The following is a 19,643-nucleotide window of genomic DNA, read 5'->3' as shown; positions in this document are numbered from 1 at the left end:
AATTTACTTCAAACCAATTATAGTCAACATTTTTTATTCTGTCCCCCCCCCCGCTAAATTTCTCTGCAGAGAAGAACTGACTCATATTCTGTTCCCAAGATCACAAACTCCAGGGCAAGTGTTGGCTCAGCTTGGGATGGGTATGAACTTATCAAACTTGAGGAATTGGGGGTGTCATACATTCTTGGTCTTTCATTGCTTATACAAACAAGCTTTTCCCCTCTTGTGTAAGCTAGTTCAAGTATGGTATTTGTCATTTCTAACTACTGGAGTCCTAATCAATAGGGAAACAATTATGAGTAGAGCGTCACAAACTCGAAAAATACAGGGTATAAAGGAAGTGCATCACCCTTAGGGAATGCATGCATTATAGAGGGTCACCAGGCAGAAGAGGTCATGTAGATATACTCTTCAGAGTAATTCAGAGCTATAAAGAAGGCAAAAGAACAGGCAAACAGCCATAGTAACTGCAATACAGTTATATTCTATTATTGTTAATACATATTTTACATGAAATAATTCCTGTTTTCATGGCAGCCAGTGAAAATATATGCCATCACCAAGATCACAAGTGAGAACAGCCTTTTAAAGGAGACTTTAAGGAGTGATTGAAGGTCATTTTTGCTTTCTGAAAAAAAATAACTCAGAGATAGATGTGTGTTCTTTCCTCAGTTTGTGTAGTCAGCTCACATATAAAAGACAAACAGCTACCATTATCTTGCTTTGGACTGTATGATCACAAGATATTTTGGGACCTCCTTACGGTCCCTTACACCTTTCTGTCTGCTTTGCTTGGTTGGACATTACCCTTCCGCCTCTTCAGACAGTCTTTTCTTCTCTCTAGTTTTGTTGTAACTGGGCTTACCAAACTGTGCTCACCTGCAAATTTACCTCCTTAATGTGGACCACCTTGTGGAAGGAAAGTGAGCTCCAGGACTGGGCCATATCTTATCTGGCCCTATATCACAGCTTATCTAAGGCAGCGAATACATCCCATGGACTTTCAACATTTGCTCATTGGGTAAATCAAAGTATAAAATGAATGGATGAAATTTTTGACTTTCACGGTTTGGAGGGGCCTCAGGATCATTTAGTCAGTGTGCTTCTAGAAGTGAACAACCTGAGGTCCATGGATGTAACATAATATGTGCAAGGCCTCAAAAACTGTTGCTAGCCATGCTCTTAAGACCAAGGGTTGCTAAGCCTTGAGAGCAGCAGAGCAGGTACCTGATTTGCATGGCCCCTGTGTGCTGCCAGATAATGTTAGAACAATGAACAAGAGTACGAACAGAGAACTGAGGGCTCTCTGGAAATTGTGGTCACAGATCTGCTCTCCCTTCTTAAGCAGGTATTTTGCTTTTTCTAAGCTCTGAAGAAAAGGAAAATGCATATATTTGAATCCCTAGACATATGCTCCCATCTCTAAACTTGAAGGTTGCCCAGTGCCCCTCCTCACAATGTCGTTATCTCCTTCTGCATTCAGTCGTATGAGCCTGACGTGGCAGGGTCATCCTTGATTCTTGCTTCTTTCATTGCAACCCACTACTTGCCTTGCTGATTTACTTTCATTCACTCATATCTTTTTTGAGACAGAATCTCAAGTAGCCCAAGCTGGCTTTGAACTTGCTATTAAGTTGGTTCTCCCATCTCCCCAGTGCTGGGATTACAGGCATAGGTCACGATGCCTGGCTTTTTCATGTTTTCTCTCTTGATGTACATTCCACTAGTTCTGAGTATCATTATCTCCCCCCTGCACCATGGCAGTGTCTGCTTTGTTAACTAGTCTTTCTAGACTCTATACTACAGTCTCCAGATTGCTAGTTCTAAAATGAGAAACAAATCCAGCTCCCAGCTTAAAACCTTCAGTAGTTTTCTGCTGTTTTTAGGCTAAAGACATAGCATGTCTTTCAGTACTGTATGGCCCACCCTTGCTATGGGCCACGCTGTCTGCTGGCCAGCTGCAGTGCCTTGTTTCCATCTGGAAACCACAAAAGAGCCTTCTTACTACTGGAGTACATGCTCTTTGGTTTGCCTGAACTGTGTTACCCTAGGTCTCCATCCTTTTCATCTGCTCAGTGACCACCCCAGAGCCTTTCCTGATCATCTCAATCATTTCCTGAGAATGATTGGAGGGACACTATCAATTCTCTTCCAACTGCATGGCAAAATGAAAAAACAGGTTGATATGAATGGGAGGAAGCTTATTTTAGAACATTACTAAGGTCTCTGAATGTTTTCTGAATTATTTTTCTTCAAATTTTGGTGAAAGCAAAAGATTTGGAAAGTACTGGAATTTTTAATTAACTGATTTTTACAATGCGAATACTTCAAAATTGCCTCTTTCTTTGCTATATGAGAGATTTTTTTTTAAAAAATTCTTGAGTAATGTACCTCTTCTTGGAAAGAAGTAATTGTTCAGGAGAGGTGTGATGGCCAGCATATCTAAGCTCTGGTGTCAGGCAGATAACTCTTGGAGAAAAGGGCAGGGGAACTGAAGACCTGGAAACTGATTTGTTTAGAACCATCCATGTCCACCCTTCTTGCCTTCCTCCTCCGTACAGGGTGAAGTTGGCTGACTGTAACTCCAGTTTTTCCTACTTACCATCGGTTCATCTGTGTTCTTTTGGAACTGGACCAGCCGAACCCTGGTCACATTCTCCATGTCCATGTCTCCGTTAGCGCTTTCTGGAGAATCACCGTTTAAATAGGGAGAGGTCGGGGGAGGTGTGACCCTTAATGCTTCATCACTGTAAACTTCATGTGCCACTACGTCGTGAGTCTGAAGTAAGGCCTGGTGTTTTCATGAAAGAAGAAAATATTACTTAGAGTACCATTCGAGCAGAATTCTGCGACATAAACATATGTAATAATACTTCTTCTCAAAAGTATTTTTCGTCTAAAGTGACTCAAAACAAACTATACCTCTAAACTACCTCAATTCCTTTGTGGCAAATTATCATGATAAATGGATTTCTTTCTCAAAATAGAATGAGCAAGTAAGGGAGCAAACCAAGGAATGGATGGGCCTATCAATTACCAGGGTTAGAGGTGTCATCTAGTGTTAGGCTAAAAAACCGCATCTAACTCACATGTCCAAATAAAAGCTGAAATAATTTTATTATTTTAAATGTTAAATAATTTAGCAGAAAGAACGTTTATAAAAAGAACCAGCAAATCTGCACTGGGGCTTTAAACGGAAATAAATTATAATGATGACTGTACTGAATAAATAGCTTCTGTGATATGAACGAAATGATAAAATTAGTATCGCTTACTAGGAGGTTGGCAATGGAAATGAGGGAGAAGAACGGAGCGAGGAGGACCCATAAGCTTCAGGTTCTTACAATTATACAGTGACATAAATGGTGTCTACCAAGGATGAAGATAATTTAGAACATGACTTAGGAAATACAATTAAATTATATAGATGCACTTAAGACACCAATTTTCTAAAATATCGGACATATAGAACTCAAAATTGAAAGTTTAAATTTTTTTACATTTATTTATCTATTTGCATATGTATGTACACACATGTGTGAGTACACACGTGTGCTATGGTGTTCGTGTGGAGGTTAGAGGACAACCTGTGGAGTAGTTCTCTACTTCTATCATGTGAGTCCTAGGGACTGAACTCAAGTTCTTAGGTTTGGTGAGAAGTGCCTTTACTTGATGAGTCATGTCTCAAAATGGAAACATTCAAAATGTTTTACTCATTTTTCTTTTTTGGAGCTCTTGGATAAACCGGACAATTATTCTCTTTTATTTTTTTTGGAGAGAGGGTCTTATGTATTCCAGGTCAGCCTTGAATTCACTACCTAGGAAAGGATGACCTTGACCTTCTGTTTCTATCTCCCAAGTTCCAGAATTATAGGGGTACATCACCATACTCGGTTCATGTAGTGCTGGGGATGTGACCCAGGGCTTTGTGAATTCTAGACAAGTACTCTACCAACTGAGCTACACCCCTACCCCTAAGTTAAAAATGATTACTTATTCATTTTGCAAAACTCACTAACAAAGAAAAATGATTTCTTTATCCCGACATCTGTATGTCATCTTGGTAAACTTTGATAATAAATCTCTTGTTTCTCTAAAAAAGGATATCTTCCTGCTTTGTCCCATCATAAACCCTTTTTAATAAGCATGAGAAATTTTAGCTCAAAGAGAATTTACAACTGACTATTGTTGGTCTGTTTGAAACTTTATACAGATATACTAATTATGTATATATATATGTATATATATGTATATATATGTATATATATAATTAGTGTGTGTATGCTAACTCTAAATTTACTTTCATTTTCATCTGTAACATGTGTGGTAATGAGATATGTGAAGATAATGAAATGCAATTCAACAGTATTTCAGCATCTGAAATGACTTCCTAAAAGGCTATTTACTTCCTAAAAGAGCTATATTTCCAAGTCCTGCATACAAGGCAAAAATAAGGTAATGCTGTGTTCAAAGCAGTAAGGAGATGGTGCTGGCTTGTCATCAGTAGGTGCTCAGAGTAATCCATTTATTCTGTTTCTAGTGGAATAAAGCCCAGGCCGCTGTTCTCCACTGCAGCTTTAGGCGAGGGTCACTGAAGGCCACTGACAATGCACAGCTTTAAAGTAGAGCTCCTCAGGGGCCCTGGGAACCAGAGCTAGCAAGTGTGGAGGTTGGACCACATGGGCAAATTCTTCTTTCTGTGCTTTAAAAAGAAGCTAAGATTTAGAGTAGAAAGGCCAAATCAGGAATGGGCTAACTAGAGAAATTCATCTGTTAAGATCAGGCTCATCATATCAAGTAGAGAGATATCTTTTATGACTCAGGATACTTTGGTAGATACAGGCAAGCTTTCATGGGGATGAGATCTGCCTTAAAGTCCCATGAATTGGATAAAATGTTTATGCTGCTTTTTGTAGATTATTTCTATTCATCCTTTAAAGTTATATAAACAGGCGCTTGCATTTAATGTATTATTTATAAGGAAAAATAAGCCCTCAATCATAAAGCAGTATCACACTGAATTTTTAAAAAAGTTTAAATTATGTTGTCAAATAAGGTCACACTTGATATTAACCAGAATTTGCAGCTGTTAATGACTGCTGGCACAAAATAAGACTAAGTCCCCAGCTCTAATTCATATGCAAACAGAAAAGGGAAACATGTACGGAATGTTTAAAATAAGGTTAAAAAAGCATATAGAAGATAAAAATAAGGAAACTGAAGTTTTACTATTTCCTTTAAGTGTCTTATAGGGTATGATTGAGCAATCAGTACTAGGCTGAAATAGCTGCAGTTTGTTTGTTTGTTTCTAGACACAGTCTTGCTACGTAAACAGGTTGGCCTAGAATCCGCATCCCTCCTGTCTTGGCATCCTGAGTGCTAGACAGCAGGTTTGGGCTGCCATATGGAGCGTAAATTGATCTTACATTCGTTTATTCATTTTCTGTGTGTGCACATGTGTTCACACCCATGAATATGCTTGCCATGGCACATGTGTGGAGGTCAGAGGACAGCTTGCAGGAGCTGCTTCTCTCCTTTCACCATGTGGCTTCCAGGAATCGAACCCAGGTGGTCAGACTTTACCTGTTAGGCCATCTCACGGGCTCCCTTTCTTTTCTCTCCTTTAAGTTATTGCAGATATTTTCAAAGTGTCTGTGTTTTAAATACTTGGTAACTAAAAGTTAAATGCTCTGGTTATAGTGATTAGAAAGCAAAGCAAAGTCCAGATAATTGAGCAAATTAAGTATAAAATATCAAATATGCAAAGAACAACACTGGAACTTTGGTAAAACAAAAGTATTACATTTATTAAAATATTTCCACATAGATGTTGTTATTTTTAAAGCCCAAGGTTTTAAAAATCATTATTAAAACATGTATAAGACAAAAAACTTTAGTACTTAAAAGTTTATTTAATATATATTTTAGAATTTTATTTCTTACAAGGGACATTATCCATGTGTATGCTTATTCAAGAATTACCAATAAGCATAATGTAAGCTTACAGGGAAATTCATTACTATTACAAACAGTCTACTTTTCAAGACTCTGGGCTTTGGAGCCAGTGAGATCTGGCTTGAACCTTAGGGAGGCCATTTTCTAGGTGGGTAACTTTAAACAAGTGTCTACTTCACAGGGCAATTTCTACTAACGAGAATAGTCACACAACTTTACATCCCGGTTATGAGCAAGTCCTGTTGTTCCCTACCATCTCCAACACGAAATCTCAACCTGCCCATCTGCCACCGGCCTCATCTTTCTCTAAGCCTCCATCACTTCTTTCCATGCCTTCTATAATTGGCCTCTCTCCTACCGGCCATTTTCAACATGTGAGCTCCAGAATTTTCCACCCCTTCCTTTGAGACAGGATCTTACTCCCTAGCCCTGGCTGGCCTGCTACTCACTATATACCTCAGGGTGGACTCAGACTTGTGGCATTTCTCCTACTTCAGCCTATCAAGTGCTGGGATGACAGGAATGTGCTACTATGCCCAGGAACAACCTTGAAAGCATGGATTGGATCGTATTTTCTTGCTTGCAACCACTCAGTGCAACCAGTACTTTAACCAGAAGAAAACCCTAGACGCTTTACTATGGTCTGGGAGAGCTTTACTTGGTCTAGCCTCTGGCAAGCTCTGTAAGCATTTCTGTAGCACTTTCTTCCCTTTTATGAAATCCCATCTTTAATGGACTTAGTTGTCTCCTTGAACCCACACAACTTCCTTCTGCTTCTTCCTGTTTGAATGTTCAGGGGGCCAGCTCTTCCTGTACCGAGGCTCAGCTGAGCTGACTCTTCAGCAGGGCTTCCCCTGAGGATATAAAATAGCTCCCCCTTACTACTGCCACCGTACTAAATCTCTGCTTCCTAGTTATTATCACTGTACGAAATGGCCGTGTTGTTTCATGTGTTCGGTCTGTTTCTAATCATCTACCCACCCCCATCCTGCAGCCTCACTGGAATGGGAAATTCCAGGAGGGCTGGAACTGTTTTTCCTATTCACGACTAGATTCCTAGTGGCTAGCATAGTATACCTGGAGCACAGGAAGTGCTTAGATATTTGATAAATGAATAAAGATATCTTTAAAGCACTGAGCTAGGTATTCAAAGAATTTGAGGAATTATTATTTCTGAAAATGTTTACTGATAGGGATAGGGAGACACACACACACACACACACATACACACACACCACATTCTCTCTAAGTTTAGAAATGCAAAATAAATCAAGGCTTAGAGGGTAGATAAGCTGTGAGGAACTGACCTGTATGAGCTTTAATGATTTCTGGAAAAAAACCTTATCCTGTAAAAAGGGCATAATTGGGTATATGCTAATTTATTTATTTAGTCTCCTTCAAACCCGAAAGCCTTACTAGTCTGAAACGGTCCTATATAGTTCTATGAAATGAGCTCAGGTTATACAGCAATTTATAGTCAGATCTGTTAGCAAATGTGGGGAATAAACTGCACAGAGCAGCGAGTGGAGAGGTGAACCTACTTGCAAACGGGCCAGTTACTATTGTGCTCAGTGTTTTACTGAGAGCTTACAATGTGGGCTCTGTACACAGGCAGATGACAGGCACTGTGACGTAACTAATCATCCCTATTAGCTAACACTGATGAGGCATTAAACATACATCAGGCAGAAAGCAGGCTAAGTACAGGAGACATCCATTTAGTTCTTACTCCAACTAAAAGAGGTTGAGCTCGAGATCACAGACCTAGTTCACAGCAGCCAGGATGGAGTTTAACCTCACGTCTGCCTGAATTTAGAGCTTTAATTACACTTAACCTATAGAAGACATGATGTCTGAAGAGGAAAGAATTGTAATCTGGGGAAACATGGCCCCCATATATGCAGTATCAGTGAACAAGATAATAACTCCTTTTGTGATTGTTCAAATGTGAGGACACTAATAGGGCATGGAATCTTTTTATTTTCCTGGTTTGGTATATAGAGGACAACAATGATTAAATGAGATCACAAGTTCACAAAGCTAAGCTGAGATTTGGACAGACATAGGAGAACTGCCCAGGCCCATTCTCCAGGGACAGGGCCTGCGTCAGCAGGTCAGTGTGTATTAGAATGCCACACACAGGAATAGAAAGTGGAAAATAGAGAAGAGAGGTTAACATAGATTTAGAGTAATTAGGAATGACTTCGATAGCAAAGGTGGGATTCAAACTGAGTTCTACAATGACACATTTCAGCTGTAAAAAAAAGTAAGCTCGTCCAGATACAGAACGGTATTGCTAATTCTCTACAATTAGATGGAATGGAGTTAAACACTCTCAGAGATGTGTTTGAATTCAGCCATTAAAGCTTAGAAAAATTAGGGAGGGGATACAGGAAACTGCGTCCTACAAGATGGTTACTTTGAAGGACAATGTTAAAGTTTTAGGAACATTACATGTGAAATAGCATGTATATAAAAACTCACAGGTATGATATGATACATGTTATATTGTAACTATTATTTTTAAACTAGCATTTAAAATAAATAGTTGTAGTAAAAAAAAAAAAGGTTTTAAAGTCATATTTTCACCCAGAGGGCAGTTGGCTGGATTTTCAATTCTTTGTATATATTCCATATCTACAGCTGTGACTGTTTAAAAATGTTATATTCAGCATGAATTACCATCTGTAATTGTGCTGTTTTTTTATGTGCCTATGTGTATACACCTTTGTGCAGATGACCTTGGAGGTCAGAAGATGTCAGATCTCCTGAAGCTGGAGTTACAACAGTTATGAGTCTCCTAATGTGGGTGCTGAGAACTGAACTTGGGTCCTATGGAAGAGCACTCTCAACCACAGAACCATTTTGCCAATCCCTGTAATTCTACTTTTCAATTGCAGATAAGTAGACAGCTATAAACTTTTCTCAACAAAAAAAGTTTCTTAGCTATTTCAAATTTTAATAACTGGCTAATGCAAGTGCTATTCCTATTTTTCATAGAAACCAATGAAAAACGTGCAGGAGTTCTGCACTGTCTAAAACAAAGACACCTTGAGTTTAATTCCTGGAACCATGTGGTGGAAGGAAGACCTCTTCAACTTGTTCTCTGACCTCCATGCATGCATCATGGGGCATGTGCCGCCCTCAATAAATACAAGGCAAAACCCAAAGCCAGTCTTTCATTAAAAATTGCCCTCAATTATAGCTCTCTGTGGTTTAGGTAGCATAGAGTTCCGGCGAGTGTTGCAAGAACTATACGGAAGCAGATCCTCATTTGAGGTACACATAGTTCTTGAAGAATCACCTTTACAACTATGACACAAAACAATAAATCAACCAAAACAATAAAATCAAAATACTGGTTACTATCTGGGATTATAATCTTAGTCTGCTACTATGGTCAGGAACCACAAAATGATATTTCAGTCAATGATATACTACATATACAAGATTATATTGAAGCTGAAAAATTCCTAGTGCCTAGTGACTTCATGGCATAATGCCTACTTACATGGTTGCGGTAGTGATGCTGGTGTAAACCAAACGACTGCCTAGTCAGTCAGATGAAAGCATAATATATACGATTATCCATGGAACATCAGACTGGCGAGCCATGACGTTACTGGCTTATTTACTGTGTTATACTTTTTATCATTATTGTACAGCGTGTTTCTTCTAGTTAGAAAAACGTTTAATTATGGTAGCACTTATAATCTTTGCATTTAGGAGGCCAAGGCATGAGGATCCTGAGTTTGAGGCTAGTCTGGGTTGCTTAGTGCAAAACTAGGTCAAACATAAGTCAAGACCAAAATGAAAACAAAGAAACAACACATTTACTGTAAAAATTCATGTTGCGTATCCTAATGCTAGTGCCACGTGCTTGTGCTTACTGTGTCTCTTGATTTCATCATCTCTCTTGTGCTTGTTAAATTTCACCTTGTTCTGCTCACTATGATTCTAAGCGCCTCCTAGGACTATGCCCTACACATGGACTGTGGAGCCTGGTGTACACTAGTAGCCCAGATCACCTGGGCTCTTTAAGGGCACTCGGTGATATGCTTACAATGACAAAATTGTCTAATGACATATTCCTCAGAATTTATCTCCACAGTAGGTGACATGACTGTACAAGGATAAAGTATTTTATGAAGGTTACTAAAAACTTCTTGTGAAAGTATGGTTTAGGTCTAATGATGTGTTACTTACCATGAAATGAGGTTGTGTTAAAATGCGTTTTAGTTCCTTTGCGTCATTATTCTCAGGGTAACATGAAATTTCTTCCAATACCTAGAAAAACAAGATACATACTAGTGAAAAATGACATGAGATTTACAAAGCATGGAACTCTTTTAAATTAAAATCCATGAGTGGGTTTTTGTGGTGGGAAAGACAATTACTTTAAAAACATTTGTTGAGTTCAAAGGTTATTAAAATATGAGAATAATATTGATATAAGTAAAATGAAACAAATGCAATAATAGTTTGCCTTCAATACCCAGTTATGACCTAAAGGTAACGAAAAACTAAAAAGCAAAATGGGAAGTTTGTAACACATATTTATTACAGGTTTAAGAAACCTAAGTAGCTTAAGGAGAAAATTCAAATTTACCCCCCAAATCAATTCCTATTGAAAGTTAATAACAGCCTTTAAAATTGAACAGCACTGCTAGTTCCTTAAAAAGATGACCAGAGGTTCAACGGGAACAATACATAAAAGAACGCTGATTAAGCAGGCTAATTAATTAGGAATACACTTCATCTCCTTGCAGCCAGGTGGGAGGAATGCTGGTCTCCATGCTTATCTTCCACCACAGAGAGAGAAGACGGTGCTTCTGCCGATGGCTGGCTGCTCGGACAAATTCCAGCAGACCCAAGACCAGCTTTGAAAGTTCAAACACCCTCAGTAGTTTTTCTTCTGCACTCAACCTTGCCTCACCAGTCAGGCATTGACAGTTTGCTTGCATTGGTGAAAATGCTGTTGAAAGGGTCTCCCTCTCCCCAGGAACGGAGTTTATCTGTTCACCTTAGTCCAGGGCTAGCAGCCGTGCCACAGCCGAGCCTCCGTTTTCTGAGCAGGCCCCTGTTACTGCTCTATCTGCTGATGGCTGCTCCAGGGACCTCCACATGGCACTCAACTGAATCCTAATCATGGAGCCAATCCAGGCTGCCTCAGCACCACTGGTGTAAGGGGTACATAGCCCTTCGCCATAGGACTCTCCTGCCTCAGCCTGCAAGAACTCCAGGAAGGGGTTCACTTGGCCCGAGTCTCAGGTTTCAGCACCCCACCACTCACACTCCTACTGGTGTCTCTTATTCAAACACCCTGCTAATGATTGCTGGTTATACAGCTAACTCCTCCTGCCCAATGAAATTCAAGTGGTTCTCCTTGGTGTCTCTTATTCAAACACCCTGCTAATGATTGCTGGTTATACAGCTAACTCCTCCTGCCCAATGAAATTCAAGTGGTTCTCCTTGGTGTCTCTTATTCAAACACCCTGCTAATGATTGCTGGTTATACAGCTAACTCCTCCTGCCCAATGAAATTCAAGTAGATCTCCTTGGTGTATTTCTGCTTCTCTTCCAGGAAATAACTAGCAAGGGGGAAAGCACAAACTTTGTTTCCCTTGCTGCTTTCACGGCCTATGATCTTAAGTACAGAGGTGTGATCTCCTAAGCTAGGGGAAATTCTTCAAGTGTATAATTAGGACAAAGGATTGTCCCCAGACTGTCTCTACTTCTGTCTCTTTGGGTATTGATAAGATTGGGCAGTGACTCATGATTCCTGCCTGAAGTGTAATTCCTTTCAGAGAACAAAAGAATGATTGCTGGGCAAATTAAGACAGCTTTCTCCTTACCCTATTCTCACCAAGTGAGCAAGCATGGCAGCCACCATGGTCTAATTTCTTAGTGAGTATGTAAGCATATACTATATACATATATAAAAAAATGTATGCATGTATGTATATCCACATATCTATACACACACATATACATATACATGTATGTATGTATGTATATATATATCAAAAGTCATGTTTCACATCTGCTAGGAAGCTGGCTGTGGTGGCACATACCTGTCATCCCAACAATGGACTATATGGTGAGATCCTGTCTCCACAAAACAAAACCCAGAACAAAATGTGCTAAAAATGGATTATGTCTTCAATGCTCTTTCATTTAGTAATCATACTTTGTAAGAAGTATTTTTAAAAGGAAATGTTTATTTGCATAAAAACTTTAAAAGATCAAACAGTAAAAAAAAAGGTATTTACTAATGGGGTAATTTCTACATCATTCTAGTAGTAAGAAAAAAATTACACAGTCATTGTATTATACCCATAAAGATCAACTAGAGGCATAAAATGTTTATTTCATAGTGTTAGGCCCAAACCAACATATTTTGGTTGGTAATACATAAAATTCTATATGCAAATGAAAAAGATACAAAAAACGGAAACTACTGTGTTAAGGGTGATGGGATTCTGGGTGAATTTGGTTTTCCAAGCTTTCTGCAAAGCCATGCTCCTATAACAAGCAAGTATGGAAAAAGCTTGTGGCAAATACTTTTATGCATTGATGATGCATAAAAATGACTTCTTTGAATTCTGATATTTAATTGTTATACAAAAGTCAATTAACCTCCACATAATACCACATTAAAAAAGCAACTCAGATTTTTAAAGCATGTCTATTTCTACCAGGTGCAGTAAAATAACATTAAAACAAGAAAAGACTATATTAATATGTTCATTTACACAGCAAAACCAGAAGGAGAAATCTGGGAACTGCTGTTGCTGAGACTTTTTTCTTCTCCAGGTGGATGTTCAATGATAAATTCAGCAATCTCAATCTGAGTATGAGTCAAACTGCGATCCTAAAAAGCGTGCCTCTTAACATGCAGCAAAACATCTTCAGTAAAGGTAGCAAATGTGACGATGCTGAACACTTTGAGAAAAAGATGTCACTTACCTCTTTGGCTCTCTGTACTGCATCGCTTGGAGGATTCCTGATTTGTGGTGAAGACTTTGTGTTAATTTTGTCATAGAGCTAAAAAGCAAAGGAGAAAATCCAATCAACACTCAGGATGTTTTGCTACAGTTTACGGCTTTCTGTTTCAACAAACAATATTTTCCTCTTAAAAAGTCAGGGAGATGATGTCAGTGGGTCTTCTTTGGAAATGTTCATCATTCACGGGAACTTGTCAGAATATGAGTTTCATGTATATCTTGTAAAGTAAATACTTTTGAAGAGAGGAACCAAAATTCTATCCTTAGCAATTCACACTTGTCAATATAGCAGCAATCTGAGTGTTTCCCTCCAGACAGAAGCAACATTCACTAACGTGAGTATGCAGTAAAATGAAAGAACCGTTTCTGGCCAAGAAGAGTCTAAAGAATTTTCACAGAAACCTAGATCTTGGGAAAGGGCAAACCCAACTCCTTCTACGAAGGAATGTTCTCACAGGAGTTTTTGCTTGTCTTACTAGGGATGTTCATTGTCAGAATCAGTGCTGGAGCCCTCAGCAGGGAGTCAAGGACAGAAACTTGGTCTCTTTTGACTTTGCGAATTCAGAATGTAAAAAACGTCTAAATAAAGTTATACCCTCCCCCGACAAACATGAAAGATTCAAGCATCAACTTGCTAAAAAACATTAATTTAATTCATCAGAGAAAATACTCTGCAGTTTATTAGTGCAATTAAAATGCTAGTTCTACTTCAAATGGAATGGTCCACAGTCAATAGTGTGCTTTGAAAAGTACAAAGTTAAAAGTGACCTTGGCTAGTCTGATGGTGTCTATTTCCTAACTTCTCTAAAACATTAATTAAGAAAGTACTACTTAATTGAAGACTGAATGAATAGTTTAAGCAGAAAAGTAAAATGCTACTCTACTTAAAATATTTTAGGGTACTGGTAGTATGATGTTTGGCCAAATCCTTGGGAGAATATATATGGATGATCTCTGTCTTCTTAAAGTTTACATCTCTAGTGATTGCCAACAAAATTTGGAATAGAAAATGTACTTTTTTATAGAAATATGTCTAGGCAGGGTCTCATTATGTAGCCCTGGCTGGCCTGGAACTCACCATGTAGACCAGGCTGGCCTCTTGCTTGTAGATATACACTTGTCTTCAAACTCAGAGAGTTCTGTCTGCCTCTCCCTCCTGAGTATTAGGATTAAAAGTGTGTACCACGATGCCCAGCGTACAGAAATAATGCAGTGATTAACTTCCTAGACTAACTTATGAAAAGAAATGAAATACTTCATATATAAAATATTAAGAAGGAAACCTCAAACAAAGTGAATGTCACCCACTTCAAAAAAACCAAAACAAAAAAGAAACCATCATTTAGGAATATTTAAATACATTACAATTGCAAGATGAATAAATCCTATAACATTGTGTCTGTAGCTAATAGACTTAAATTTTTATTGATAGTGAATACCATGTTGTATTCTTAGCAAAATAAAACAATACATAACATTTAAAAAAGACAGTGGGCCTGAGAGATGGCTCATTATATAAAGACACCTTCAGCCAAGCATGCCAACATGAACTCAGTTCCCCCAGGACTCACATGGTGGAAGGAGAGGACCAACTCTTGAAGGCTGTCCTCTGAAATCCACATGAGCACATTCCCATTAACCCCCAAAACAAAATACAATTAAAAAAGATTAAAAAAAATACATTTAGTGGTTCTGGGAGTGGTGGTATTCACTTTTAATCCTAGCATTCCAGAGGCAGAGGCAGGTGATCTATGTGAGTTTTAGACCAGCCTGGTTTACAGAGTGAATTCCAGGACAGTCGGAGCTACATGAGAGACTCTGTCTCAAAAACCAAAACAACAGCAGCAGCAGCAATAACCACCATCACCACCATTTAGTGGGCCAGCAAAATGGCTTAGTGGGCAAAGGTGCTTACCATCAAGCCTGATGGTTTGAATTCATTCCGTAGAACCCACATGGTGGGAGGAGAGAACAGACTCCTAGAAGTTGTTCTCTAACCTTCACACATGTACTGTGGCATGTGTGCATGTACACACACACACACACACACACACACACACACACACACTAGAAGTGTAACTTTAAAAAGAGGCTTAGTTATCCCTAATGTCAAAGTATTAATAACTAAAGTTTATAGAACTTAGATGAATAATAATAATAACAGTAAGAGCTCAAGGCCATTTAAAAGAATAGCAAATTTAATTCAAGGCTTTTTAGGCTGATTGCACTATCACTTTACACTGTTTACACTGCTAATTCTTTACCTAAAAAAGCTTTACCTTTTTGTAACCAAAGACTATTGCTAACGCTACTTCCATCACTTTCAAATATGATTAGTATTGCTTTCTATTTACACAATTAATAAGTGCGTATCAACTTTCACTCACAGAGCAACAAACACTCACTCTTCCAAATTTCTGAACCTGGAGACTTGATTTTTAACCTGGTCTTACTATCCAAGTATAGTCTGCCAGTGTAGTTTTTATAAAAAAGTTTTAGCGCTAGGCATAGTACTCGGGGCTTTGACTTTAACATCTAAGAACTACATGTCAGTATACTGTCTTGAAGACTTTTATCTGGTGCCTACGAGACATTCTTGAGCCTCACTCTAGACCTACTAGAGGTGCTTTCATCTGTTCTGTGGGTTTTTAGAAGTCTCTATCCAGTACTAACTCCACGAGACGGAGCCCATACCCGACACTGCTTGGGTGACTGAGAACCTGAGACTAGATAGTCCAGGGACCTACAGTAAAAGCAAACACCACTGTTCTAAAAAAAGAGGAGTAATAAAATGACTCCTAATGACATTCTGTAATGTTCATAGATCAGTGCCTTGCTCAGCCATCTCAGCAGAGAAGCTTTTTCCTGTAGCAGGGGGGAACATATACTGAGACCCATAGCCAGGCAATAATGCAGCCCTAAAAGAGATGCCTCCATCAAATATTTCCTTTCAGGGCTCAGAGAACAGTGTGGAAGGGGAGGCAGAAAGAGTGGAAGAGGCAGAGGGGATGGAGGACAGCAAGGAAACAAGGCCCTCTACATCAACAGACTGATGTACAGATGAAGTCACAGAGACGGAGACAGCATGCACAGGGCCGCACAGGGCTGCACCAGATGGGTCCTAGAGCTGAAAAGAGAAGTGGACGCATGCCCCATCCCTAACCCGGAAGCTGTCTCCGATTGATAACCACTTGTGAGTGAAAATTTGCTTTTCTCCAAGGGAGTCTCACTGGGGAAACAAACTACTCTTAAGGGTAGACTGCATGTCCAGCAGTAGGTGGCCAACAGAAAATGAACTCAATGACATCTTTGGAGGTTCCTTGTCTCATAATGCCATGTCAGGAAGATCAGATTCCTTATTCTGGTGTATACATAAAACACATGAATAAATAAAACTCTTCAGTTCTCAAGCAATTCAGATAAGAGATAATGTATATTACTAGGAATAATGATGACTGCTTCTTTTATTGAGCGTTTACTAGATGCTAACTACTAGTCAAAGATCTTAATATACATGCACCCACTTAACCTCAGCTAATTTTGCAAGGCTGGTGCCTCTGTAAATGTTAGTTATAAAATGTTATTCCCAATTTACAGATGAGGAAAACAGACAACAGTGAAGTAAGAACCACAGTTTTAGCTTTAGGATGACTTCATGGGTGGCATGCAGGTGCCTGGAGTCTCATCACTTTCATGGCCATATTGTAAGGAAGGTGCTCAGATAAAACTCCTCTGTGCCTTTGGTATGGCCTGAAACATGCATGCACGCATGCATGCACACATACACATGCTCTAGAACTCCAAACTAAGGCCAATAGGCAGTCTGTGGCCTCTAGGGTACTAGGAAGCTGCCAGTGCTGGTGCAGGGCTTGGTGAGCAGCAGTCAGCGTTCCTTCCACACTTGGCCCAGGCCTTATTCTGCCTACAGAAGCAGAAGCAGGGCATGTGTAGGAGACATAGGAGAGAACATATTTGATTTCCCTTCCCCTCCTTCTTGTCCTTTTCCCCATGTAAAGTGAAGGGTATGGGGACCCTCCAGAAAAGCTTACACAGGAACTGGAAGTGGCGACTAGAGCTCTTTGCATTGGTCTCTGGCTAGGGCTTGCCGAGCTGCAGCAACTTACTGGCCCACATTGGTGCACTAGGAAGGTAGCTTTGTTCAGAGAATCCTTGGAAAGACTCAACATGTGATATTTTAGGTCTTAAGTGAAAAGTGACAAGTGTTTGCTTCTTTTATGCCTCACCTGGGGTGCCCCCCCAGGACATATTAAGGAAAGAATGTGTGCTTCCTATGAGTTAAAGAAACATCTCAGAGGGTAACCTGCCCAAGGCTATTCTGATGGAGTCCTGTCCAAGAGGACTGCCTGCATAGAGCAAGAAGACCCAGAAACAGGATATGGGTAACACCACGGGCAGGAGACAAGAGTGTGCTGCTGAGGCTAGCTGCAGGCTGTGCCAACAGGGCTAAAGCTGCACATTTGTAACCCAGGACAGCGCCAACACTGGGATGCCTGCCACATTCAAGGGCATCAACAACCGAAAAGGAAGTGGCCGTCTGATGTTCGTGATATTAGAACATGCTGTGTAAGGGCTTCTTTCTCTTCTCCTTGACCCTCGAGTTCTCCAATATAAGACAGCAGCACATACTGTTTCCTCAAAAATGAAAAATTTGAACTTGTACATAGAAATTATAAATATATATTTGTAAAAAAATGTTGAGTACCACAAAAAAAAAAAAAAAAACGCAGCAGGAATACTTATTTTAGCTGGTCTCTTTAGGAACTAGATACAATTTCTATTTGATCCTGCTTGCACATTAAAACTTTTCCCCTTGAAATTAAGCACATTTTGATCATATTTAATTCTTTTTTGGATCTTTCATGCCTGCCTTACTTATTTTTTTTTTTTTTTTTTTTTTTTTTTTTTTTTTTTTTTTGGTTTTTCGAGACAGGGTTTCTCTGTGTAGCTTTGCGCCTTTCCTGGGACTCACTTGGTAGCCCAGGCTGGCCTCGAACTCACAGAGATCCGCCTGGCTCTGCCTCCCGAGGCCTGCCTTACTTAATTAACAAGATTGTTATGATAGAGAAGACCTTAGCTATCAATACAATTCTATTCCTTCATTTTGAAGAGAACGTTACAGTTTGGATAAATGTCACCTGAGCACCCATGTATTACAAGTCCTGTTTGCTAGTTTGTGGCACTAGCAGAGGTGGTAGAAGTGTGAAGATGTGGGACCTAGTAGGAAAGTTAGGTCATTGGGGCTGTACCTTTGAAGTAGATAACAGTATTTCATTCCCTTCTTCTCTTTGCCTCTTGCATGTTATGAGGTGAGCAGCCTCTTCTGCGATGATGTATTTATTGCCTTCCCACAGGCCCAAAAGCAATAGGGAGAACTGACTGAAACTTCTAGAACTATGAGCCAAAATACATCTTTCTTCCTTTTAGGCTGATTATCTCAGCTATTTTGTCATAGCAACTGAAAGCTGACCAATGCAGAAGTGAAAACTAATGTCTACTCAGGTGAAATGCCGCACTAGGGTTACACAAGCAGAGCAGCAGGGCATGATAACATGGCCTTTTGTCTCACACCAGATCTCTCTGGATTGTATTAGAACTTAGTAATACCTAACAACTAACAACCCATGTGAGGGAGATGCCTTTAGTAATATTTGGGGGTAAAACTGCAGAAAATGTCATTCACAGACCATGGAAAAAATAAAGTAAATATGAAAGTTCTGAGTCAATCAATTGTAGGTTTTGGCATGTTAAGATCTGAATCTGATCCTGGCCAAATAGAAATTTTTTAGGCTTTAGGGCTATCTGGTCTCTGTCACTACTGTCAAAGCCTGTTGTGCTGTGTAAAAGCAGCTGTTAAAATGAACAGACATGGCTGTGGTTCAATGAAATATTTATCAAACAAGTAGTTGGTTGGATTTGGCTTGAGGGTGAGAATTTGTAACCTCTGCTCCAGGAATTTAAATTCAGGGTGGTCTGGTGACATTAAAATATGTTTCTTTTTGTTATTTGCATTCCTTAAATTTGAAGACAATGAAGCGTATTTATAAGGCTGGCATGCTGAAGCAGACGGGGAAGAGGATGGGAAGATGTTAATAAATTATTCTTAGACGGAAAACAGGGATGTGGAAGTCTATGACTGTTTGCATTCTTTTTCTAAAGAAATTAGCCACCCAAGTTCAGCACTATATATATATATATATCCAAACCACACACATAGCATGAAGGCCAAAACAAGGAAATGTGAACAGCTGCAAGGGAAGCAGGCTGTCTCACACCATGTCACTCCCAGACAGGCCTGCTCCCGGCCTGTCTCTGGCACTGTGTCAGATGGGACCACACACAGCTACATGGACACACTTCACCTCTGTCTCAAGGAGAGTAGACGCAGTTCCATTGACACTGTAGATGTTCCAAACAAAGCAGAGTAAACTCAGTGGTAATATTCAATTCCTATCTCCTGAGCTTGTACTTTCCAACAGAAAGATGAAATAAATTAATATATTGCTTTTAATTTACTTGTAAAGCTTTCAATGAAGCTTCTTTTTTTAAATGTCATACTTTATTACATCTCACTCTTGATTTAGTAGTCCTCAAATAGAAGTGATTGCTCATTGTTTTATTTATCATTGAATATTTAAAATAGAATTAGTGGGAAGACACTAT

At 39.3% G+C, this 19,643-nt stretch overlaps 1 protein-coding gene across 15 annotated transcripts in view; it reads right to left on the bottom strand.

The window, feature by feature from the left end:
• Cask (calcium/calmodulin dependent serine protein kinase) overlaps positions 1–19,643 on the bottom strand; it is a 334,225-nt gene that overhangs the window by 41,579 nt on the left and 273,003 nt on the right. For all 15 annotated transcript variants that reach the window (XM_052737240.1, XM_052737152.1, XM_052736894.1 and 12 more), the window contains 3 exons: positions 12,925–13,002; positions 10,162–10,242; positions 2,603–2,791 (listed from right to left, as the gene is read on the bottom strand). In XM_052737240.1, the coding sequence (XP_052593200.1) occupies positions 2,603–2,791; positions 10,162–10,242; positions 12,925–13,002 (348 nt within the window). The remainder of the gene's footprint in view (positions 1–2,602; positions 2,792–10,161; positions 10,243–12,924; positions 13,003–19,643) is intronic.

Source organism: Peromyscus californicus, unplaced genomic scaffold (assembly GCF_007827085.1).
Source record: "Peromyscus californicus insignis strain IS unplaced genomic scaffold, ASM782708v3 Scaffold_10__1_contigs__length_136768540, whole genome shotgun sequence".
Classification (NCBI taxonomy): domain Eukaryota; kingdom Metazoa; phylum Chordata; class Mammalia; order Rodentia; family Cricetidae; genus Peromyscus; species Peromyscus californicus.
This window is presented reverse-complemented; position numbering and strand designations above follow the sequence as displayed.